Source organism: Mirounga leonina, unplaced genomic scaffold (assembly GCF_011800145.1).
Source record: "Mirounga leonina isolate KUSES-001 unplaced genomic scaffold, KU_Mleo_1.0 Mir_165, whole genome shotgun sequence".
Lineage (NCBI taxonomy): Eukaryota > Metazoa > Chordata > Mammalia > Carnivora > Phocidae > Mirounga > Mirounga leonina.
The window spans coordinates 59,147,655-59,173,215 of NW_023270415.1; the positions used below are offsets into that span (position 1 = coordinate 59,147,655).

A 25,561-nucleotide genomic window follows, 5' to 3' on the forward strand; every position below is an offset into this window, starting at 1 on the left:
TATATATATATTTTTTCACACAAGGCCTATCAATAAGAGATTGGTTAAAGAAAAAAAAAAAAAAAGCAAAGCAAAACAAGTTGAGAGAATCCAGGCCTTTTCAGTCTTAGTCATGAAAATGGTGATTTGATTTCACCATCTCAATTCATCAGAGCCTGTCTATATGTTACAATGGTCTGTATTTCCTATTGCTACATGGATGAAAATGAATCCATATAAACCATACCAACGCCATTATGTATAACTGGTGGTAAAACTTTATTATTCAAGTTTAGATGTAACAGACATCTTTGCTGCCTGAAGATTGTTTGCATAAGAAATACACCAAGAACATGTTTGTGAGTAGAAATGAACATGCACTATGAAAACAAAATTAAATAAAACAAAAAAAATATTCCATGTGTTGTAAGAACAGAACTATTATAGCCAACATTCTAATATTCAAATCAGGACTACAAATTGAATATTTTCTTAGCAACATGAAATCATTCCATATGAAAGACATTTTCTGCTGGTGAATATTGCTGTAAGTTAATTTTACATTGGCATTTTGAGATGTTTCCCAACCCCATCCCACCCCCCCAATTATCCACGTTGTCAAATAGCCCACCCTAAGGAATTTGGCATTTCTTATTGTGATATTTGCCTTGTTGGTAGCCATTAAGAAACTATCGTTTTATCAGCCTTGTAATAGTTTTGCCTCTTCATAGTCAACACTATAGGCTGTCTAGTATGATATTTACAGCTCATCTTTAACAAAAATGACCCCAACCTTTCCTGGCCCTTGGGAACTGAGAGTTTAAATAAGCCCCTTGGCCATATAATAATACTTGGCATTCCCATGGTGCCTTCCAACCAAGGATCTCAAAGTGCTTTACAAAACAAGTACTACATTACCATTATTATTATTATTATTATTAATATTATTATTATTAATATATTTTTTCCATTTTACAGGTGAGGAACCTGAGGAACAAAAAGAAAAAGTGATTTACTGCAGGTCATAAAATGAAAAACAACCAGGGGTAGAATCAGGATCCAGTTTTGGGACTTATGGGTCTTGAAGGACCATCTTCTCTGATGAAGGCTAAACGTTACTTCCACGTAAAGTTACTCTTGCTTTTCTCTGGTGTAGGACAGAGTGAGGCTTACAGCTCTACCTTTCTTTTCAAGAGAACAACACATGAGCATACATTATCCGGTTTCCATGTGTGGATCAATGTTGAATTTCACATTTTCTTCATCCCTGACTTCACACACTTCTGCCCTAGCATCTTCCAGAGGTCCTAATTACTGCAAATAATTGTGAACAATTTCTAAACAATTGTACCGCTATCAGGAACGTGTGAATCAGCTGTCTATGAAACAGTGATGGAAAACCAAAAAGAAGTGTTCTCCAAAGAAGCCATCCTTCTGTCCTTGGCTGGGTCTTTCTTTGGGGAAGAAAACACAGACCCTCAAAGTCCCAATGCATGTCTTTCTATCCTCTTCTCATTTACGGCTGCCTACTGATAGAATTCCACCTAATAATACCTACCTTTGGTTAGCATATTTAGTTTCATATTCTGGTTGAATTTCAAATCCACCATTTTCTCCTGTGATCTAGGGACGACCAGCAAGCTCTCACCTACTTGCTTACAAAGACGCCTTGCATTTTTTTTTCTTTTTTTTGCCATGACCCTCAACCCAAAGACTGTGACCTCATGTAAACTTCAGGCAAAAGGCTGGCATACGGCACAGGAGCTGACCACCAGATTCCTTCCTCCATGCTTCTACCACTGGGTCACAGATATCCCCACTCTGGAATTGCGTTAATGTTCACTAACTAAACAGGCAGGCAGTTCAGAGGTCTCAGGACGGGTCACCTTGTGATGTTTTGTAGCCACAGAGCAGAAGGCTAGTAAGTAGTTGAATAGCAGGATTGGTACTCTTCAATTTATTAAGAAAAATGTATATCCTCAGGCATTTAAAAATATATATACATTTAATATTTTTGGAGCTGTATTTGCATTGGATCGTAATAGATTATGTGCACATGTGCAATCATAAACATAATGTGCTACCACAGGCTTCAACAAAGAGCTGTTAAAGATAATCACTTTTTTTTTCTTCTTCTCATTAATATTACCTTAGAAAAGAATCCCCATGCTTGTTTTCTAAAATCTACCTTTACTAAAAGAGAACAGTTGAGAACAAAACATCACTATCTTAAAAGTTGATTTTTTAAAAGAACATCTCAATATGTCATGTAGAAAGAATGGGCACACTCTTTTCCTTTTGAACTACAGAGTTAACAGGTTAAGGTTTAGAGCTCCATCCTTTTCTCATTCACTCAGAGTCCTGTAGTGTCGCTCAATCCACATCCTTCCAAGGTGGGCTGGCTCTTTATGATTTTTTATCCCAAACAACAGTATGAATATATGGGTGAGAGAGGGAGAAAGAAAGAATAAGAAAAGGCAGAATGAATGCATGAGCTGGTCCTGACCTAAAGTTTGACTCAAAGCTTGATTCAGAATAGAGACAAGTAATTTCAAAAGACTTACAGTTTTTCAGTGGTATACAATTTTAGCTGGCATATAATTTTCATCATAGGGGAAGGCTTTTCCAAGAGGGGAAATTCCTAAATCATCTTGAAAGTCCTCAAAAAAAAGGATAAGTACCTAAATAGCTCATTTAAAATCACAATTTAAGGCAAAATCATTTGGAAACCTTAAAACCAAATAAAATAACAACCATTTTTATAATATATTTTGAGAGCTGGAACAAAGGCTTTTGTAGGTCAAAAAGTAAGGGGTATTTTAGTGTTACAATAAATTTTCATCTTTTAAGAAAAGCCCAACCTCTTCTCCATCAAAACATGTATAACAATGAAAACAAAAATGAAAATAAAATAATCAATAATAAAGGAATATGGAATAAGATCCATCGTGTCAATGCTACCCAAGAATATTCTACTGAAAGTAGACTGACCATAAATATTCCAAGAATAGTGATATGTATTTTCCAATGCTAATCGTTACTACTACATCTGTCTGAGAAAACAAAAATCAGATAAAAAAAAAAAAAAAAAGAAAGAAAAAGGAATACATGCCAAAAAGGAACAACCTATTTGTGTCTGACACACTAGAGAAATTGTTTATGGAGTAGTTTTGCCTAAAAAGTCATACCTGTAATATTGCCCAAGTTAACCAAACTTCTGGCATTTTGCTGATTTGAGCAGTTCATGTATAATGTTGCTTAAGGATTGCCACACTGCACTTCGTTACTAGTCCTTTTACTAAGAAAATAAAATATTGTTTTGTTGTTTGGGACATCTCCTCTCTTTCTGAGATCTTTAACAGCCACCTCTCAAGTCTGCCTGTACATTCTGAGATGCATTCATCGAAATTCCTAAGAAAGATAAATCAGCATCACATAATTTGCATGTCAGAACTCCTCACACCACTTCTTTATTTCAGTTTATGTGAATAGAAGAGCTAGACAGGTGAGATCAGATAGGGCCCTTTCAAAATGAAACTGAAGCTGAAGGCTTAGTCCTGATTTCTTTTTTCTCTTTTTCTCTCCTTTTTTTTTTTTTGTTTTTGTTTTTTTGTTTGTTTTTTGTTTTTGTTTTTTACATGAAAACAAAAATGCAAGAATGGAAATGACAACACATCAGAAAGACATTTTTAACTTCATTCACTACGACAGTCACAAACTGCTTGAACTCTACCTGCCATCCAACTTTAAGGAACAAAGACCTGGCACTGGGAAAAAGAAACAAAACCCAAACACAACAAAACAATACAAAGCAACTGGGAATTCGGTAAAACTGAGTGCAAACACAGCTACAGAACGCAATAAAAACACCAGTGCCGCGGGGGCCGGCAGCGCTTATCAAAATAATTTCTGAAATGTTTCATCCGAAACATAGACAAAGCAATAAAAAGAGGATATATGTTTATCATTTTAAGCATAACAATGTGTTAAGAGCTTAAAAATTAAAAAAAAAAAAAGTACTTGGAATGAATAGTGCTACCCTTTTTTTTCCTAAGTAGGCATAAAAATATTTTCATTTCCTTCTTGTTTTCCATACCATTATATCAAGAACTTCCATTTGTTTCATGTTACCGTTTACAACTTTAATGCACACACACACACACAAAAAAGGTATCTACCGCAATAGAAATAGTTGCTTCATTACCTTGTTTGCTACATTTGCAAATGTAAACAGCTAGGCAGAGCCAGAACTGACTCTAATGCATGATGGAATATCTTTGTTGCATACGTACACTGTAGAAAATAATTATTCAATATGTCAGGCACCATTATTTGAAATGTAATACATTAATATTTACTAGAAAAATAAGTTTTTTTTTTCCTATTTGTTCTCCCAACTTCTTTAATGAAATAAGTTAATCTGACAGTGCATCCAGTAGCTTGTAATATCTTCTACATCTCCGTGGCAAAAAATAAACTACTGGTTGGGACAATATAATGCAAATTATTAAAGTCAGTCCTTGTACATACATCCTTGTAGCAAGCATTGAGGCTCGACTAACAGCACCTTTAACCAATTACTTAATGTTCAGTTATGTAGCCCTATTTCCCTGAGCAGTTATGCTGAGGAGCTTTCCCTTCATGGATAGTTTTACAAAGCCTGAAGTATTAAAAGTACTATGAAGATATACTTCTAAGAATCCTATTTAATGCTACTTAACTAAACCTGTATAAATCTAATGAAGGGAGTGACTGGTACATATACCAATTGTCAGTCTGTGGTAACTACGTAACCTTAGACGCTGCCTGGCCACAAAGTTTGGAACTTCTACTTAACCAAAAGAAAATAAATAATACAGCAGGTTACCTTGTGGAGAAATACCATGTATTCTAAACAAATTCAGCCCATGGTCTGAACTTTTGTATCCATCTAATCTTTCTGAACTGAGGGGGGGGGATCCCTTTAGTTATAACGTGCCAAGTGAGATTGGTGACCAAGAGGAGGCTTAAAATACAAATCCAAACCGCTCTATCACATACGAGAAAGAAACATCTGGCTAAAAAAAAACCCCAAAAAACAAAAAAACAAAAAAACGACTACGTAAGCACTGAGGACACTGTTTTTTTTTTTTTTTTAAATGCATCTATATTTGGACAAAATGAACCTAAATTGCAAACAAAAGGACTACTTTTGAAAGGAGTATCTGAACATCTAAAGGATAAAAATATCAGAGAGGGTGTGCATGTGTATGTACAGGCAGGGCTGGCCAAAATCACCACGCCCCTGGCTGTCACTTTCCTTGCTGCTCTCTCCCCAAGCCTAACCACAGCTCGCATTTCTAGGTCTGGGAAACATGGCCAATGAGAGGAGACTGCTGTAAGAAGCGCCATTTTCCCTTCACTGCCCTGGAGATTCGATTTCTCCTCATCTGCCTAGGATTTTCGTGATACTTCTAAATTTAGGCAACAACTTCTGGGTTTATGAACAAATGGACCAATGGCCAGCCCAATACTGCGTTAGTATCACAATATGTAAACCCTTTCAAATTCTAGATAGCTTTGATCTCTTTCTTTACAGACAGAATAATGAGAGTCTGGTGATACTTCTTATGGACCGTTTCCACCGTGCACATTCGCCAAGATGGTTTTTTGACTTAACTAGGTTCTAAAACATGACTATTTACCATCTTCCATTTTTTTTTTTTTTCTTCTCACTGACCATTTGTCTCACTTTTTAATCTTGGTAACCTACTCATCAAAAGAAAGAATAAAAGAAGGGAATTTCGTGTTGGATAAGGCAGGCTCTACGAAGTGTTTTTTTAATAGGTCTTCATAAGACATTACAAGCTATTGAATTCCCATCCAGAAAACCTATTTCTATTTAATTGTGCTAAGTGCTAAGGTTTCACTCTTTAGGTTTTCCATTTTTTTCCGCTTGTGCATTGTTCCTATGCAGGCCCCTCTGGATATGAGTCGTGAAGTCATATTTGTCCGTGCAAGGATGTTGGCATATGCTGCACTGGAAAGGTCCACTGTCACCATGGCAACTCATATGCAAAGCATACATCACTTCATCCAGAAAGACAATGCCACAGTGCACACATTTTGTTGAAAGTTCGTCTTGAGTACTTCTATCAACTTTCTCTGTTTTCACTACATTCAAGGGACCTTCACTTTTTACATTTGATGGTGCCTTCGTTTTCTCCTTGGAGGCACCATTTGCAGTTGGCCCAGGTCTGGAATGCTTGATCGCCAAATCTAGAGGAATGTCATTGTCTGATCCAACAGCTGAAAAATGAGGAGGCAGATTGAAGGTGGGATAAGGCACATAGTTTTGGCAAGGATTTGGTAGGCCAGGCACGTGACTCAAGTAGTGCGGATTCCCAGGGACGGAGAGCTTATATTTACTCCAGAACCGCAACCAATCAGCTTCACTCTGGAAGTCATTATGTACAAAGGGAAGTCCGAAAAGGGGGTACTGGTACTTTTCAATAGGGCTGCCTGGTGGTGAATAGTTCGGGTGTTTCGCAGGTCTCATGTACTTTTCTATGGGACTGCCTCTCTCAGAACTTCCTTTCCCTTCTGACACGGATGAACTGTTTCCTGGGTCTCCAGTACTTTCCTGAGGACTTTTTATCTGAATGTGCAAAGGTTGCATCCTTTTGTGAATATCCAGAGTTTGGCTGACCAGGACCGGCTGTTGAGCAGAATGGCTTTTAGTCAATGAACCCTGGGCTTCGTATTTACTCAGGCTAGGGAGCGGAATTTCTCTCTGGTGACCTTCAGTTAAATGATCTTCTGACCTCCTCTCTAAGGGGCTTCCATTGACCTGCTCCTCGCTGCCACCCCTCTGCTGTTTGTTGAGCTGCTCAGCCTGCAACGCCTCTGGGTTAAGGCGCTTTCTTGTCCTTCTCCTAATAATCTGCTCACCGTTGTTTTGTTTAATGATGTTTAAAGGCCTGGGAGTCTGCAGAGAACACACACGCACGATACATAAAAGGGAAACGTGAGAAAATACGTTAAAATGCATTAATGATTCCTCACAAATATGAACCACGTTTAAGTTCAAAGCAAGGGTAGATGCTATGTTATAGGTTTACTAAATCTCCTCCTCTTGCCCTAAGCAGGATCAGAGGCAGTCACCAAAGCACACTATTTTAGCCTAATTAAATCGTGTCCGACTTTGCAGGGAGGACTGAAAACTTTAATCTACTTAAAAACAGCTTTCCCAAACTCAATAGATTTTGGAGCTGAATCATTTAGTGATAAAACTGTGTAGCAAGTTCCTTGAAGAAACATGATTTTTCTGCAATATTTCTCAACTTCTGGGTCATGCACTGGGATGTCAATACAGGAACACGGGAGCTGGGCTTTAATGACAAGTGTGGTAAAATTATACATTGCTACAGACTGAACTGGGTCCCCTCATTCATATGTGGAAGCTCTACCCCACAGTGTGCCTGGATCTGGAGATCCAGTCTTTAGGAGGCAAATAAAGTTAGATGAGGACATAGAAGGAGGCATTCTCCAAGCCAGGAAGGGAGCTCTCCAACCAGAACCTGGCCACACTGGTACTCTGACCTCGGACCTCCAGCCTTGAGAACTGTGTGAAAATCTGTTCCGTAGTTTAAACCCCCTAGGTCTATGGTATTTTGTTATGGTAGCCTGAGTGGATGAATACGTGCATTCTTCTAAATAACTGAAAATGTGAATATTAAGTATTAAATATCAGAGCATAAATAATCAAAGACAAATGAGCAGAACCATGAGGAAAGATATCGGGTAATCAAAGCCGTATCAGTGGGAGACTTTTTTTTTTCACCTCTCACTTTTATTTCTCCTTGTTTAATAGGATTTTATATATCACTATGGAAAATTTTACTTGTTAACAGGTAAAGCATTTGTTTTCTGTTGAAAATCTAAATTCTTTTGTAGCTTTGGTCCAAATACCTGATACATCATTCTACTCTGTACTTAGTTAGAATGCTGGCTTTCACTCAGCTTGTTTTTTATTCAGCTTAAGCGTGGTATGATTGGTAGTTATGTACATGTTCAACAGGCGTTTATATCACAGGACTAAAACCCATAGATAACACTATGCCAAAAACTTTACTTGCAATGAGAGCTCTAACTTTGATTTATAAAATAAAAAGAATAAGTTAAATAAATTAATGCATATTTACAGGTTAAAATTTAGGAAACTCTTTAAGTGGGCTAAAACCGGGTTTTTCTAAAAGATTACTGAAATCTTGAAGCAAATAATTTCTACATAGAATGTAAATATATATATATGTATTATGTAACTTGTGAATTATTCCTAGAAAGAATGCACCTTAATGCAAGAGAGACCTTTTATATCTTAAACAAAATATAAATATAAATCCTTTTTGGAATATTTCTATTGTCACGGAGGCATTTTGAAAGCAAGAAAGATAACACATTTGTCACTGACAATTCAATTATTGGTTTCAGAATGAAAATGCCACATCCCTTGGATATGCCATATTCATTTATTTTGTTCAGAATGTTCAGGTTTATAAAGAGCTCGTATTTGTATTATGAGAATATGCAGTATTTAATATCTATAAGGAAACTGGAAATTTGCATTAATACTCTTTTAAAACTTTTATAACTTTTTTGACAGTCTTTGACATGAGATGTGAGCATAACCTTTATGTATTTAAATTTACGACGTAAAGAAACTCAAAACTGAATACATCTTGCCTCTGGAGAGATGAATATTAAAATAATTGTAAAAAAAAGAGCTTACTTTATATCATAGTTGTTAAATTATCATAAGCTGGAAGAGCAGTAGTTTAATTAATTCTTGGCCTATGATTGGCCAGAGTTCAATTAAAATCATTAATGTCAGTACTCATTAAATGAAAGCTTATTGCTGTGCTAAAATGGTGAAGGTGAAGCAAAAGGAAGGTGATGTGGGGGGGGCAGAATCTGTTAGCTACACGTAATAACTAAGGTTTTACAGTTTATCACCAATTAGTATCGTTGGCAGCATGCATTTTTTAAAGAGTGCTTCCAGTGGTCCATTTATGAGGACGTTTTGTCTAAAACTGTATTCCCTGTAGCTGTAATTTATTCATTGGCTGTGCTAAGAGCTATGGTAAAATGCCAAACAAAATGAAAAAGGCAGAGGGAAATGGATTTCTGTTTACTAAGTGGGGTATTCCTATTTTTAAAGGCAGCTCTTGTCAGCAGATAAACTTCCTAAAACTAAAATAAAATATCCTTCAGGACGTCAAATGCATATGGAGATGGGGGGAATTTGTGAGCTTAAACTTTATCAGAGGATTCTAACTAAAATCTGAGAAGAAAGTTCTGGAAGTATTTTGGTGAGCCACAGAAAGAAGCCAGCCAGAGAGTTTAAAACACAAAGCACCTTCGCACCTTACTCTACTGGGATGTGTGCCGTTGGGGCCCTGAGATACCTCACTTGAATATATCCCTCAGAAGAAGCGAAGAGATTGGCCTGGCATTCTCGGGTCCTAGTTCAGAACCACTCTTCTGAACGTGCCTAACTTCTAGCCCCCACAGCAGCCAAGAGGACACTTGCAAATTCTGAAGTTAAAGTGAACATAAGCATTCTTTCCCTGCCCTGCGTTTATGTGAAATAGGAGGGTCCTCTTTTAGAAACACTTTTTATGTATTTTCGAACTTTTAAGGTTTCTCCTTTCTGCCTAAATTAATTTCACCAAATTCTGATAACCATTAGTTCGACTATCTGTTATGGGAAGTTCCCAGAAATCAATCATTTTCCTCGTTTATACCAAAAGAAGCATAATGCATTACTAATGATCTCAAACATATCTCCCCATAACATCGAAGGCCATTTCACCATCAATCACAGGTGCTCTCAAAGTGACTGTATTAAACTCTGCGGGAGCAGGCCTTGCAAGCCAGGGAACGGTACACATCCCACCACAGACCAGGCTGCTTTATAAAGCTTTTCCTCAAACAGTCTAACAAGCTCTTACCGAGTGAAGCTTCTGGTAGAGGCCACACGCGTTGCATACATATCCGCCATTTGCATTCTTTCGCCAGAGAGAGGTCTTTGTGGTCAAGCAATTGGCACAAAAAACACCCGAGCCTCTACGCCTCTGAAACGGGGGGGAGAAAAACACAAGGTCAGGGGTGAGTCACATGATCAGTGGAGTTGGACCAAATCAACCCAGGAGTTTTGTCTTCAGATTGGCAACAATGACAGTACAAAACCACACTGCCCATAATGAGGTCAGGTTCAATTGTGTTTAATAGGCACCACTGATTTTCATTATAATTAACCCTACAGTGATGGATGAGGTGTGTGCCACACGGAAGGCTTTTCCCAGAAACAGCTTTAGCTTCTTGAACTTTCGGTTCTATGCCTTTAATGATGGCTCCTCAATGCTGAACCCTAAAATATACCTTTTAAAAGTGTCACAACAGAAGTCGCAAGACAGAATGTGGCAATATGTTTAATATACTTCAGCAAAGGGGGGGCCACAGGCTACCTGAGCTTTAAAAATATAGTCAAGCGGGGAATAAAGGCGGCATGGAAACCATTTAAAATTAAGCCCAATTTGTGTCTTTTGGGGGGGCATTCATGTAAAACAAGTATTAAGAGAATATCACACACTCAATTCTAGTTTGGGGGGTTGCAATGGTAAACTTTGAAAGAGAACATCGTCTATTTCCCAAAGCTGAGGGGACCAGTCGAAACTTGCTGTCAACTTGAAGTACAGTATTACTGAGAGCGCTTAAGGGGTGCCCGCCGAAGCCAGACAAGCTAGTCCCATCAATGGTTATTTATTTTATTTGCCTCAGTCTTGGAAATCACAAGCGTTTCCGAATACAAATTGATTTTAGTGGGCTGAATTCTGTAATCACCAGATTCAAAAATAATCTAAGAATATTTAAAAGTAGATAATTAGTATTGCTTGTTCCATTCTTGCTATCAAGTAATGATTCCATTAAACCCATTGAAACAAAAGTCAGGCTGTGTTTGTAGGCGCAAATACTAACAGGCAGGAAATGAAATGCTCCTGCTGCAAGAAAAAAAAAAAAAAAAGACAGCCTGAATTGCAACTTCCCTCTCCTTTCACTATGAAGCGAAGCCTTTAATGATAAAATATGCACGTTAGATAAGGAGTGGAAAAAATGTTGCTGGAACCCAATTTTATTATAAATTTAAAATTACAAATACCGTAAGTCAAAATTTCAGGGATTCATAAAATTTAGGCAATTTATTTAACTTGAGTCCATACTGTAGACCAGTGGTATCCCTGCCAAGAAAATACAATGGTTATAATTGTACTCTGATACATTTCAAATGGAAAGCTTTCTGCAGACATAATTTTGGCTTCAAGACTGGAACACTTTCTTGGCATTGAAAGGGCATTTGATTCATCGGGTGTTTCACAATGTATCACTAAAAAGACCTGGTGAGCAGCCAGTTCCCTATAGGGTAATTTTTCCATCCAGATGCAAGTGCTATCAGAGGCCCTCGTCAGCTAAACTAATTATGATCTTGCAATTGCTGATGCCTGCTCACTCTAACATTCGACATCCTCCATTAATCATCAATACAAGGAAAATGAATGAAACGTAAAGAAATGAGGGCTGGTAAGCTGCACAGCCATAAAAATCTGAAATGAGAGCAATAATTTAACAAGATCGGGGGAATGTTTTTAGTGCGCACAAAGTCAGGCTAACAATTGCCCTTTTCAACCAAGAACACGACTTCATTAGTGTAGCAGGTCGTGCTACTTTGGGTGATGTAATAAAAGCTAGATTTTTCACAAAGATAATCTCTGGCTCCCCTTTTAGTCCCTCTCCGCCCAAGTCAGGACCAGGAATGAATGCATCATGGTTAGAGCAATGGCAAGTGCTGGGTGTCAGTCCACAAGTCCCAGTTGGGACCTCCTGCAAAAGCAGAGACTGCTCCCTTCTCAAAATCAATGAACTATTAGATGCTATGTTTATCAAACATTCCGGGGCCCCCTTTATCTGAAGTAAGCTGGGGAGCCTAGTTAGGTTATAATTGTGAAACTTCCCTGGGGCCACGCCATCTTTTTCCTAGATCTAAATAACACGTTTGGCAAATAAATACCAACTTGATCCACATAAAGTCAATGTAAATGTCCATTTGGAAACTAACCCACATATATGGCTGAGGCTCAAATCTGAATGTGTAACCATTCACTCCAGCCTGCTTTTCTTTCCTTATGCCCTGGGTGCTTGACACAGCATGCCAAAGTGGGTGTAATCCTGGTTTCTGAGAGCATTTCAATCCTTGCACAATTTTGTGCTTAATTCTCTTGCAAAGAAAATGCCCTTCATTAGTTAGAGGGAAAGTCCTAAAATTATAGCACTGGTTTCCACAGGCATATCCTGCTTTAAGCAGCACTTAAGCCCCACTAAAGAGGCATATTTTGGGAAAACTACATCTTATTTTAAAGACATCAGGGGTACTCTGGATTCATTTACCCAGAGTCAGTATAGCATGGAGGTTAATAATCAGATTTAGGAGTCAGACTACTTGTATTCAAAGCATGTCTCTGCCTTTTGCCAGGTGCAACTTTAGGCAAGTTACTTAACCTCTCAAAGCTTCAATTTCTCCATCTTTAAAGTGTGAGCCGCTGTAGTATGTGGGCAAATGGATGCAATTAAAACAGTTCCAGGGATGTAGTAAATACTCAGTAAGTTAGCTATTTGTAAAAGGGATACAATTTTTTTTTTTTTTTTGGTAAGAGAAAAATACTTGGCTAGCTTTGTTTTCATCTCCTTAATCTACTTTTTGAGCATTATAGAGATGCTTAAGACATACAGTTGGATATTATCAAATGTATTTCATTTGTGTCAATCTTATCAAATATGAGAATGGAAAGTTGAGTCAGAGTGAAATATCTAGGTGTTCACACCTAGAATTCAATAGAGCGTACTTGTGTGGGGGTGGAAAGTAGGAGGGAGGTGAGAAATATTTCACATATTAAGTTAACTCCCATCTAAACACATTTATCGCTTTGGTAAGCACTGTACCACTTTAGTTTTGGTGCATTTGGAATTTCTGGAAGCAGCAGAGAAGGTGGCCTATGTGGATAGTATGCTTAGCTGTGTGACCACAGAATCGTAACTATGCCACATCTCTCTCAACTACAACACAGATGAGAGCCCTGACCTGGTCACTCTGTGTGTAATGTAACCTGGCTGGACACAGTAAAGCATCTTTTTGAAGTTATCGACATCCTTAGCCCAATCACGTGTAGAGAAGCAGGTCTGTTGCCAAAGGAAGGCGGAATAGAAGTCTCTCTTGCCCCACTTTTTAAAAAACACTCTTGGCCTTGTTAAAGAGAAAGAAAGGCACCGAAGACTTTATTTCATTCATAGTTTATCATGCATGACAGAGTTTTAAAATATTTTGTCATTCTCCTTTAGACTGTGTGTGTTAAGGACGGAAATCATGACTCCTAATGGTCATCAAATATTCTAAGTAACAAGCACCCAGTGCTCTGTCTTGAAAGACTAAACATTAATAAAGTTGAAAATAATCTACTGGAATTAAAAGAAAAGAAGGAATCTCACCTGCTATTATTTTTTTTATCATTAATAGTCACTCCCATTTTTGAAAAAAGTTTTTAAAAAATATTCCTTCTAAATGTCATCCATTTGGATTGACAAATTTATTTCCAGTTGGGCAAAGATGACTAATGATGTTGTAGAAAAGAAACAAGAGAAAAGAAAATCAAGACTGTTCCAATCCTACAATTCACACTTATTTTGGAGGAACAGTTGAAGCCAGGTACTTGCTAGATCCTGACGATACAAAATCAGGTAGAACAAGACTCCAATTCTCCTTTATATACATCATTATGGTCCTATGTTGTCGATGTTTCTATATGTGCACATGTGTGTTTAATAATAAGATTACTTCTTTTCTACAAGCTGGGTTTTTTTTTTTTAATTTTTATTATTTTTTTGAGAGAGAGAGAGAGCAGGAGAAGGAGAAGAGGGAGAAGGAGAGAGAGAATCTGGACCAGACCTCCTGCTGAGCACGGAGCCAGACATGGGGCTCGATCCTACCACTACTGAGACCATGACCTGAGCCAAAACCAAGATCCAAAGCTTAACCAACTGAACCCCCCAGGTGCCCCCAAGTTGTTTAAGAGTTAATAATATTTTGTATCTCCATGACATGATGCAGGAGAGAGGAGAATTGAGTCACATAGACAAGGTCCCTTCTGGAGAGTTCATGAGAGGAATCCGAGCTAGGGGATGACACCATTGGTGTACCTGAGGGGCATATTTAGCATGATTCTTACGCTCCTCTCAGGCTTGTATATCTGAACACAGACCCACTGCATTCTCTGCCCTTGGACTTCTCCAAGTGCCCCTTCTACTTCTTTGTTGCCTTAACTGAAGGAAAGAGTAAGGGAAGGTGGGCCACAAACCCAAATCTACAAGAAAAGCACCTCAAATGAAAATTTCTAGAGAAAATTCCAGAAGCAACAATTCAGGGACCTTTTTTTTTTTTTTTTTTTTTTACTTCAAGTTTTATAGCTTGCCTAGTAACTTTTAGGTCACATTTGTGTTGTCTCTACATAATTTCTGTTGGCTGATAATTTGCTGTGTGAAAAAGTAAGGGTGGTGATAGAAATGGTTAATTGCAAGGATTTCTGAGGCCAGCCAAAGGCTAGCAAGTAGTTTTCGGTGATAATTACTGAGAATTCTTGGGGATCACTTGTTTCCTTTCCACGTTTCAAATGTATTATGACCACAATACTGATTTTCAAAACAGCAATTCAGGTGATGAATTTGGACAATCACCCAAGTTAGGATTTGAAATAGAAAATGACATACACATCTTTTAATATAAGTACACTCTAAATCCAACATAATTTTTTTCCCCCTGCTTTGAAGGGCAAGAAGTATAATGACTAAAATAATGGATCAAACAAAAAAAATTAATTTAGGTTCACAGCTAACCACTGTGCAGTAACACTATCATCAAATTTTTCTGAAAGCTTATGGTTCAAATCTTGCTTTAGGGGGCTTCATTCTTTTTTTTTTAAATATATATATTTTTTTCATTCGACAGAGAGAGACACAGCGAGAGAGGGAACACAAGCAGGGGGAGTGGGAGAGGGAGAAGCAGGCTTCCCGCCGAGCAGGGAGCCCGATGCGGGGCTCGATCCCAGGACCCCGGGATCATGACCTGAGCCGAAGGCAGATGTTTAACGACTGAGCCACCCAGGTGCCCCTAGTCAGTTATAGATCAGCGGGTTGAGCCTTGGCATATGTATTGGTGAACCCAGATGTGTCTTAAGAAAAAAAATGAAAAAAAAGTTTTAAAATTGGTTTAGCTGTTCCTATTACTTACATTATTATTTAAAAATCAGCCCAAAACAAATATTTGAATCAGTTTTCAAATTTCATTAACAAAGAACTGATTTCATTTGATTAATAAGAAATAAATTTGACTGAATTATTCATTCAAGTGGCTTAACATTTAGAGACATGGATATTTATCTGCAAGAGATTAAAGTCTCCATTGGAAAAGGAGTTTGTGCAGAAATGATCCTTTATATTAGTGTTCTATGTATAAGAACTATACTGAAACCATGTAATTACATAACAAGCTTTGATAGGCAGAGTATTTACTCACATTTTTTATGGTTTTTATATCTTAGCCATTTTAAATCAAATCAATCTGAAATTTGACATACATGCTGTTAGGGCAGATATACCTCAAATATTTTTTAACTTTAAATAATTTCTGTGTTTACTTGATTATATTAAGAATCTTTTGCAAACTTCATTTTAGGGACATGTACAGATGGCTGTGATAGAAACTTCTGGTACAATTTTGCAGTAATAAAATTTCAATGGTAAATTTAACTCCGTTTGGTTTTGGGAATGGAATAATTATTGAATGTCCAGCATGTGCCTGGCACCGAGCTACCAACTGGGGGTTATAGTGATGTATATGACAAACATGGTCTATAATCTAGGTTTCCAGTAGAATGTGCTAAAAACACACTAAGTGTGGAGTTAATGTGACACAAATTGAGATGTTCATAAACACTGGGAGTTTAATTTATGCAAATTATATGGAAATTTTTCTGAGGAAACCAAAGTATATTACATCAATAAATCTTATTTATTTATTTATTTATTTATTTTAGATTTTAAAGTAATCTCCACACCCAGTGTGGGGCTCGAACTCACCACCCCAAGATCAAGAGTCATGTGCTCCACCAAATGAGCCAGCCAGGTGCCCCAATACAGCTCATTTGAAGGCTGACAGTTATCTCATGATCAGAGAGCTTACTCTCTGTGCTCCTTTACCGAAGTGGGTAATAATAGTCTAGTCATTTCAGAAACAAGCTGATACTTGTTCATTATCCCATAAGTAATAATGTCCTAATGGTAGGACAATGATCAATAACATTGCCCTACTGACTACCAAAAAAGTTGATATGAATTAAATAATGTATTTATTATTACTATTATGTTAAAGAATGTATTTATTATTACTATCATGTAGTGGGTTGGCATTCAATAATTATGAATAAACGATGATTAGTATTTTAGTCATTATCACTGTTACTTACCACTGAGTGACAGAGAAGGCCATCTCTTCCTCCCAATTCTCCCCAACCGAGGATTAACCAGCTACTGACTACGTATCAGTAGATAATACAGAACGCATAGAATGCAGTGCCTAAAACCACTTAAAAATAGATGGTGGCTTGCAACAAACATCTTTAAATTAATAGCCAGAATTTTACCCAAAGCACAGGCTACCTGATATTTTAGGAAGAGCAGGGAAAGAACGCTGCCAACACAAAGCAATAGTTACCAGTATCTTGGCCGACTTTTGCTCCAAATAGAATTGTGAAGAACAGTGCAGTTTAAATGGGCTGCACAGCAAGTCTCTGCCTGATTCAGAACAGCCCTCTTTGCCCTCAGATTTCTTGCCAGAAAACTGAAGAGACTCTACAAAGTTCAGCCAAGCACCCATCTTACGATCTCCTATCTCAGAATTTGGAAACAAAATCTGTTTACCCTGCTTAAATTCACTTCCTCAACACATCAGCAATGATAATGGAGACCAGTGTAAATAAAGCTGACATCCCTGGCTAGGAGCAGTGGAACCACCTCTGTTCCAGGACATGAGGCAACACATACTCTATTAATCACACACTGTACCCAGGTATGAATGCACCTGAGACTTACTGCCCTGACACATCACCATGTGGGAGTTGCCGCACGTATCAGGAAATGCTAGTGTGCAAAACACATTAGCTCCATTTCTTCTGAGATGCAACTGGTGACTGTTGAAGTGGGATAGCAGACAAATCAAGACTTTGCAACATATGTCCCACACTTCAGATCATTCATAGAGTTTCTTCAAATCAGCAGAATTTACAAATTTATCACATACCTATAGAACCCATTACGTAGGTCTGAAGGACTCCATCTCTATTCTTTGACTTACCCCGTATTTGGTAAATGAGCAAACCAAATATCCAGTGTCATGCCCAAATGACATAAAGAACCAGGACTAGAAAAACCCAGATCTCTGGAGTTCTGCCCACACTGTTTCTGTACTACTGTTCTGCATCTACAGCAATATGTATTCAGACAGCTAAAACTACGTTGGAAAATTTATGTCTGCACTGTCTTTTTTTCATTCCACGTGAAAGTCATTATTGTCAAAAGAACTACTCAAGTCTTTCACGGCTTCTATTTCTGCCACCGTGGATCCATTTTCACCTTCAGCTACAAAAATCACTGGAGGCTTTCTCCACAGGGACTTTCTTCCATGCCAGTGCCAACACCTGACACTGAAAAGGAAGAAAAAAGGCTTTTTGGAGGTACAGTTAAACAATTTTAGCACCTCTTAAGCAAACTTCAGCTTGAGAACAGAGCTGATTGTTTTAATAAATTGATTGCACATTTTACCTAACAAGTCTATTTTGTAAACACATTTATTATGGGAATTATCCACATTATAAAAAATAAAAATCTTAAGTGATAATGATAAAGAAGAAACTTGTTGTAGAAAAAGCCTAACATCCAAAGGGTTCGGCTTCTGTGCACTCAAACACAAATAGTTATTTTATGTATTATCTATGAGGGGTTGCCTTTATAATAGATAATGAGGAGGAGGATGGTTATTTTGGAAGAAACAGAAAATACCAAATGATAATCAGGAATTCTTTTCATGGGGTGGTGCCTGGCTGGCTTAGGCGGTAGAGCATGCGATTCTTGATCTTGGGGTTGTGAGTTCGAGCCCCATGTTGGGTGTAGAGATTACTTAAAAAAAATAAAAAAATCTAAAAGAAAAAGGAATTCTTTTCATATTAGCTAACAGATTATAACTGGCCCACAAACTGTTTCCATCCTCATGGCATTCATGTATACATCAGTGGTTCTTCACTGGTTCCTAACATTCTTTTGATAAAATTTATGACACTCTCCCCAGGAAAAAAAAAAAAATATGTAAAATACTTTACAAATAACTTCAGGCTGTTGAGAAGAATGTCCTTCACAAGATGTATCCAAGCATTTGGTATGGACCTGAATGCCTACAGATCTGAAGGTTAAGAACTCCTAACATCTATTATCCCAGTTTCGATCAAAATTAATTACTAGGTATTATTATTCCCCCACTTTCATTGATGAGGTAAAAAGACTAAGAATGGTTCTTTGACTTATCTAGTATCAAACAGTACATCCTAGTCTCTAAGTCTAGATAAAAACACAGGACTGTGTTCTAGAAACCATTTCTCAATCAATTATCTGACAGAATTCTCTCGCTTGACTACTTTGTGTCCCTTCTTTAACAATCACCATCAGACATCTAATATTTCTCCAGACTTAACTATATGTAGGATAACATGCGTAGGCTTTGTTTCGTTATCTGACCTCGTTAAAATGATCCTAAGAGACAGGTATCACCATTATTGTTGTTGTTGTTACTGTTATTCTTCTTCTTCCCTCCACTTTACAGATGAGAAAAACTGAGGCCTAGCGATGTTTTTCAGTTGCTAAATAGTAGGGCTAAGATACAAACCCAGGTCTCCCTCGCTTGAGAGCCACAGGGCTAAACTATGTTTCAGGCCCTGGTACTAAAGAGGTGATTGGGGAATTTTTACCGAAATTATTTCACCATAGCTTGGCTTTGAAGAACTCTTAGCTCTTCAAACCACCCTATAACAGCTGATTGAAATTATGCAAGTTTTGAGGTACCAGAAAGAAATGACTCATCCTCGATCAGATATGGCAACGATCTGTTTTGAGGTTGATAGATACAGTCATAGCCAGAGGGACACAACACTGGGCTGAGGGAGGGGTGGGGGTAGGGAGGGGGATGGGTGCAGTACCCGTGTTTTAGTCCTGCCATCTCAAAAAAGAGGAAAAAAAAGTATGTAAAATAAGCCTCCGCTTCAAAGCAGAAAATTAGTCGACACCATTGACTTAGCTCCTAATAACGCCAGTCACATGGGAGGGCAGCTGTGAACCAGAATCTGTTTTTGCGTTAGTCTTGGCTAGAGATGGGGCAGCAAAAACGACGCTGGGGTTTTGACAAATTCTGTAAACACATATGTTCAGATAACAATTTACTAGGTTTACTTTATATACTTGTATGTTCCCTGGCAGAGACCTTTTGCAATGTGTGGTATCATCATTATTCAACATAAAACACTGCCAATTCTGAAAGAGGAGGTTATTTTAATAAATTCCTCAGATTTGGATAATATGAAAATATTTATAATTATTTCCCCTTAAATATTTCCCCTATTATTATATATAAAACTATATGTTCTTCATCAACCTATGGAGCTGACTTTGATACTTTTCATGTGTGATATAGTTTCCATTTCATTACAGAACAGTGAAAACCAAAATATTCTTAACTCTAAACACTTTTTATAGGCTATCAAGTTGAGAGGATACAGTACAGATCAGATGTTAAAACATAGCATGTAGTCTGCTCAGCAGAAGGATGGTAATTGCTGCTTATTTCCACTGAACAGCATACAAATTATGGAAATACAGTTAAATATACTGAAGTTCAAAACAATTAAGAACCATGTTAAAAATCTGCAGATGTGTGTCAACAAGAGACTCGGATACCAAATATGCAATTTGGACTAAATACTTGATAAGACTAGATGGGGAATACTTCTTGTACCATTTCATCCTCTAGGACCTAAATACAAAAATGAAATAAAATTAAATAAAAATTAAAAAAAAAACAAAAATAAAAAACTAAGAAAAATGAATCTGAACTTCATTTAATTTTTGAATCTATAAATAATTCTCTTAAAATGTCTCATTTGTACTCAGTTTTGTATTTCCTTGGGACACATAAAGTCATAGGTATTTAAATCCACCTTTCCAATGGTAAAAATAAGCGCCTAGTATGTTATGTCATTGCTCAAATAGAAGATGTATCTTTAAATGAGAATTCTGTTCCTGCTAGGGTTTAAAACCAAACTTGGGCAGATAATTTCATTATAGAAGCACGGTGCAGACAGGGAAATCAAAGCTGATTTTTAAAGTTTTAATAACATTATTTTAAAAAGACAAGTTGGAATTATGAATTTCCTTAACAATCATGATGTAATTTTGTAATAACTGAAATCTTTCATGGGAAAACTGCTTCTTCAGTAACTCACACAGTCAATTACACAGGAAAGCATGGTAATAGGCTGTGCCCCCATCGCCCCCCCCCACATTCAAATAGCTCACGTACACGACTTCCTTTTCCATTACCAACTTGTCTGCAGTACCATCTGTGAAAACGAACACATACCTTGTGCTGCCAGTTTCTGTTTTTGCACGTCCATTAGTGGGACTGGCTACAGCTGCTCAAGAAGAAAGCAATGATTGTCTTCGCTTTTATATATATATACATATATATATATATGTATATATATGTATATTTCCCCTCCATACAACTGTATCAGTGCAAGGCAATACATCGTCCTGAGTAGGGGACTGCACTTAATAACCTGACTCGGACCTGGGTCTCTGTGTGATCTGGAGTTTGTTAATCACACTGTATCACATACCAAAGCAAGAACTACCTCATCGCATCCAGCACTCTCGAGACGACCCCTCAGTCACTCCTACCAAATGGAACAGTTAAAATCATTTTGTACTGTGACATTCTGTCCCTCGAGCAGAGTATCAGGAAACCAATACTGAGGCCTGGCAGCATAGCCTGAGACACAAAACTCCTGGTGAGTGAGCTTTTATTTCATGAGAGGGGCTCTGAAAATAAAACATAGCAACTCACTTTTCTAAAACTTTATTTTCCCCTGCCTGCCTCGTGTTTACATTATTTTTTTGTTAGCATTATTTTTCTCCTAGACAAACATGATTAAACTGTTCACAATCTTTGCAGAAGATGCAAATATATTAAAGCAAGAAATGACCTCAAGTTAATTTTTTAAAGTGATTTGCCTTCAAGAAACATTTCTCCCTACTGTGGAGTGAAAGAATTAAAAAAAAAAAAATCAACTACCAAGTTCTTAAAAATATATATATAAAAAAAGATTCATAGAGAAGTTGAAATTAAAAACACACACAAAAGAAAAGCAGAGATCCAAAAAATGGCTTAGATGTTTTCCTGTGCTATTCCACATTTACAAATTTACCCCAAATATATCAAAACTACTTTTCTTCATAAGAGGTATTTTGCTGTCAGTGTGAGAGCTTAGCTTTTTGGAACATTAGGATGCCAATTCTGCCTTAGCTTCTCATATACTGAAGTGTCTTAAATCATCAAATGGCTCTGCTTTCTCAGCATTTAGGTTATAGGAGAGAGAGTGCTGGATTCCAATTATTTACAGATGCAAGTCACTCCCAGGGGACTGGAGCTATTAAAAACAAGGGCCTATTTTTTCTTTCAATCTTTGCATTATCAGTGCACTGCACATAGTAGGCATTTAATTACTGACAGCTTAATTGAACTGACCTCTGTCAGAAGACAGGGTTCTGCTGATTTTAATAAACAGACATTGTGTTAAAATATATGTGTGTGTGGTATGTGTATATATATACATACATGCTATGATCAGCAGATTATACTTTAAATGAAGCTTTATTCATGAAATATATATGGCAGTCATCATTACAAAAATAGGACTTAGACTGAAAACAGTTTCACTTTTGTGAAATGCAAAATAAAATTAAGTTATGCACCCTATTTAGATTATATATTATGTGACAGGAGGGAAAAGAAATGGACTTTGCTTGAGCTTCTGGGCGATCTGCAAAACTAGTCGAAATGGCATATGTTGATGTGTGTATTTGTGTATGTATACACATCAAAGTGACAGTCCATATACATACACATACACAAATATACATACATACACAAACGAATCCAGCGCAACATTTTATCACTGACATGTAATGAGATGTTGCTAGTGGCTTTTATTTTCATTAAAACAATATCATATTTTATAAAGGGCGAAAATACCAATGATGTTGTTAAATTAAAGAGAAAAAAATCCCAAGAGTTTCCTGGAGAGTGGAGAAGAAATGTAATTAACTATGTGTACAAAAGACCGAAAAGGAAATGAAGGAACAGAGTACCTAGGAGAGTGACTTATTATGTCAGCCTAATAATTATTGATTTTAATAGGTGGAAAATAAGACATCGAGAAGTTGTGATTTATTTTTATTATTGTGTTAGAGTCCTCTCAATTCACTTACACACTCAATTAACATAAGTGTAATTATATATGGGAGAATATGGAATGCAATGCTCGACATGTATCAGGAATTCAACGAGTGTTAAATTCTTCCTTTCTCTCTTAGTTTCAGAAGATACTGAGTATCAATAGACATTAGATTTTAGAAAATACTGAATAGCTAAATAAGATTTTGGCATGTATATACACATATATCATTCAATTATCTAGATTTACACATTTATGCACATTTGTATAAAAGTTATGCAAAGAAGCTCTTATTTATTCTATTTTTACAACATGCAAAGAGGATGAATAATGATCCTAAAACTCTCTCGCATTTAGGTGACTGTCTTAAAATGTATCACATCAATTATGTGTTTGAAAATACTGTCTCCACCCTCTTTCTCTCTTCTATTTGTCTTTTGACAAATAGGTTCCAAAAGACCTTTAAGGATTTCATTATGTAAAGAAACCAGTTTGGTGGTGACTTATTTACTTTCATGAGATTCATCAGTCTATCAAAGATACATGTCTCACCCTAAAACACAAGTGGAAATTTGGGGAAGAAATCCGTATCCTTTGGAATTTTCTAGAATATAAAAGAATGCTAGGTAGGTCAAGTTTCCTTACGAATATTACTCATTCTAGCTAGTTTTCTTCTCTTCATATAGTGCAATCACATAGCTTAATACATTATCATAAAATATGACAATGGATATTTAATTCATAGACTACACAAAGTTGATCCACTTAGATTTATACAGATCAAGATTTAGAAACCTCTGTACAAAAATTAATTTTGGGTGCTGGCTGTAAATTTATATCCATAAGCAACTCTTTGGAATTTGACATCCCCTATTTTATTTAAAAAAAAAAAATATATATATGCACACATAATACATTAACATGCACACAAACATACACTTAAAATATGTATTGCACATTTACATGCATATTTCCTTTAAAAAAAAGTGACTTCTAGGTCCTCCAGTTTAATAATTTAAAAAGTTCAGAGGGGACAATCTCGTATTCTAAAGGGTTTACTTTAAAAACAAAACGAAACAAAAAAGTTACACTTCTTTCCCAAATAAAGGGTTATATATAACTAGAAAGTAAAATATCCCTGAGAAAAAATTAGATATAAAAAGTGTAAGGACAGAATCAATGAAACTTAAGAAACCAGCAGGTAGCATTTCATGAAGAAGGAATAATTTATGTAGGATTAAAAAACATTTGCAGACATTACATGCTCCAAAAATTGTGTACTCTCTGAAGGGCAGGTTAAGTAGCTAGAAATCATCCCTCTTTTTCTATCTACTTTCCAATATTTTATTTCACTCATTGCACATATGTATGTATATACTTAGTGTGCCCATGTGTATATTTCCTTGGCAAAATAAAAATGGAAATAGTCATCTTCTTTTAAACTCATCCCAAATGGAGAAATAATTCAAAAATAAACAGAATAGACTGATTGGTACCAGACTAAAATTCAAAGCAATTCACATGTACAAAAAAAAAAAAAAAAAGAAAGAAAGAAAGAAAGGAGAGCCTTAAACATAAAAGTCCTAACTTTTAAAGAAGAAGAAAATCACCATTAGCAGAGGTTTAGCTAATTAGCTGATCTAATGCAGAGCTTTTATGTTTGTAGGTTTACAAATTTCAGAAAATGACCAAATTATTCCACTTATACCATTAACTTGACCCCTTCCAGAATGTGACCCTCCTAATAGATTTGTTTTATAAGATATGACATCTTGAACAGCTGTGCTATTCTTTCTTGAACTTGACTTTTTTTTTTAAGCATGAAAATAGACTGATTTGCTAAAACATGAGTATTCTTTGGTAACAGTGGGGGAGGGAGGAATCAGAAATGGAAAAATAATATGAGTTCCTATCTGAGCGAGTCATTTTGAAACTCAGAGAACACTGAAGTATTACAAACATTTGTGACCAGTTAGAGAAATGATGTAGAGAGAATTTGAAAATAATCACTATGAACTGAGTTCATTAACATAAGGAGGTAAGATTATTAAAATGGAGAAGAAATTCATTTGAATGTTCTGATCTTCAAACCCCCTACCACTGAGTGGATGCCATTATGTGCTCGTTGCAAATTGCAGTATCTTTCAAGTCTGGTTAGTAAGGCTCTCTCCAGAATTTTACTTATAAAAACTAAATATAAATCGGGATTAAGTTAGACAATTTCAGGGAAAAGGTTTTCTAAATTTCTTACAGGGCAAATAACTTGCAGGCACATTGGGAATTTTAATCTATGCTAAAAAAATACCTCTAGCTACATTCTATTTAATATAGCAACTAAATAAATAGTTTGATGTAACCGGAATACTGGTCTTACTCAGAACCCTCTTGATAAAAAGCCACACTGGATTTATAGATGAAGTAGGAAGGGGGAACGACACAGCATTTAATAATCACCGCATCTACCCTTACTCAATGCCCTATCAAGTCTAATCTTGCAGAGGTACTTAGGCTTAAGCGTTATTTTTGTACCTTGGCTCCAAGTGGCATCTTGACTTAAAATTCCATTAAGTACTTCAGAAAAATAATAAAGTTTGCAGCATAGTAATAAAAGTACGTATGAGGCTATTCTTAAGTTCAACTATACTTTTAATATATTAGTGATCTGTTCATCCGATCGCTGCTTCTGATAGGTCGACCATTGTTTAACGCAGCCCAAGCACACTGTTATTTTTACAAGAAGTGAAGGCATTTGGAAAAAAAAAAAAAAATCAGACAACTCCGTTTCCAGTGTCTCCGGGATAATTGTTACCTTTCTTCTTTTCAACTTTAAAAGAAAGCAGTGTCTGTTTTGCTCAGGGCAGCTGTTTAAAGCTCCTGCTGTCAGA

General features: G+C 36.7%; 1 protein-coding gene across 7 annotated transcripts in view; it reads right to left on the reverse strand.

Annotated features, from left to right (window-relative positions):
* Positions 1-239: 239 nt before the first annotated feature.
* The window catches only part of TRPS1 (transcriptional repressor GATA binding 1), a 258,019-nt gene continuing 232,697 nt past the window's right edge, over positions 240-25,561 (reverse strand). For all 7 annotated transcript variants that reach the window (XM_035011789.1, XM_035011784.1, XM_035011786.1 and 4 more), the window contains 2 exons: positions 9,972-10,094; positions 240-6,946 (listed from right to left, as the gene is read on the reverse strand). In XM_035011789.1, coding sequence (XP_034867680.1) covers positions 5,885-6,946; positions 9,972-10,094 — 1,185 coding nt within the window. In that variant the 3' untranslated portion in view covers positions 240-5,884. The remainder of the gene's footprint in view (positions 6,947-9,971; positions 10,095-25,561) is intronic.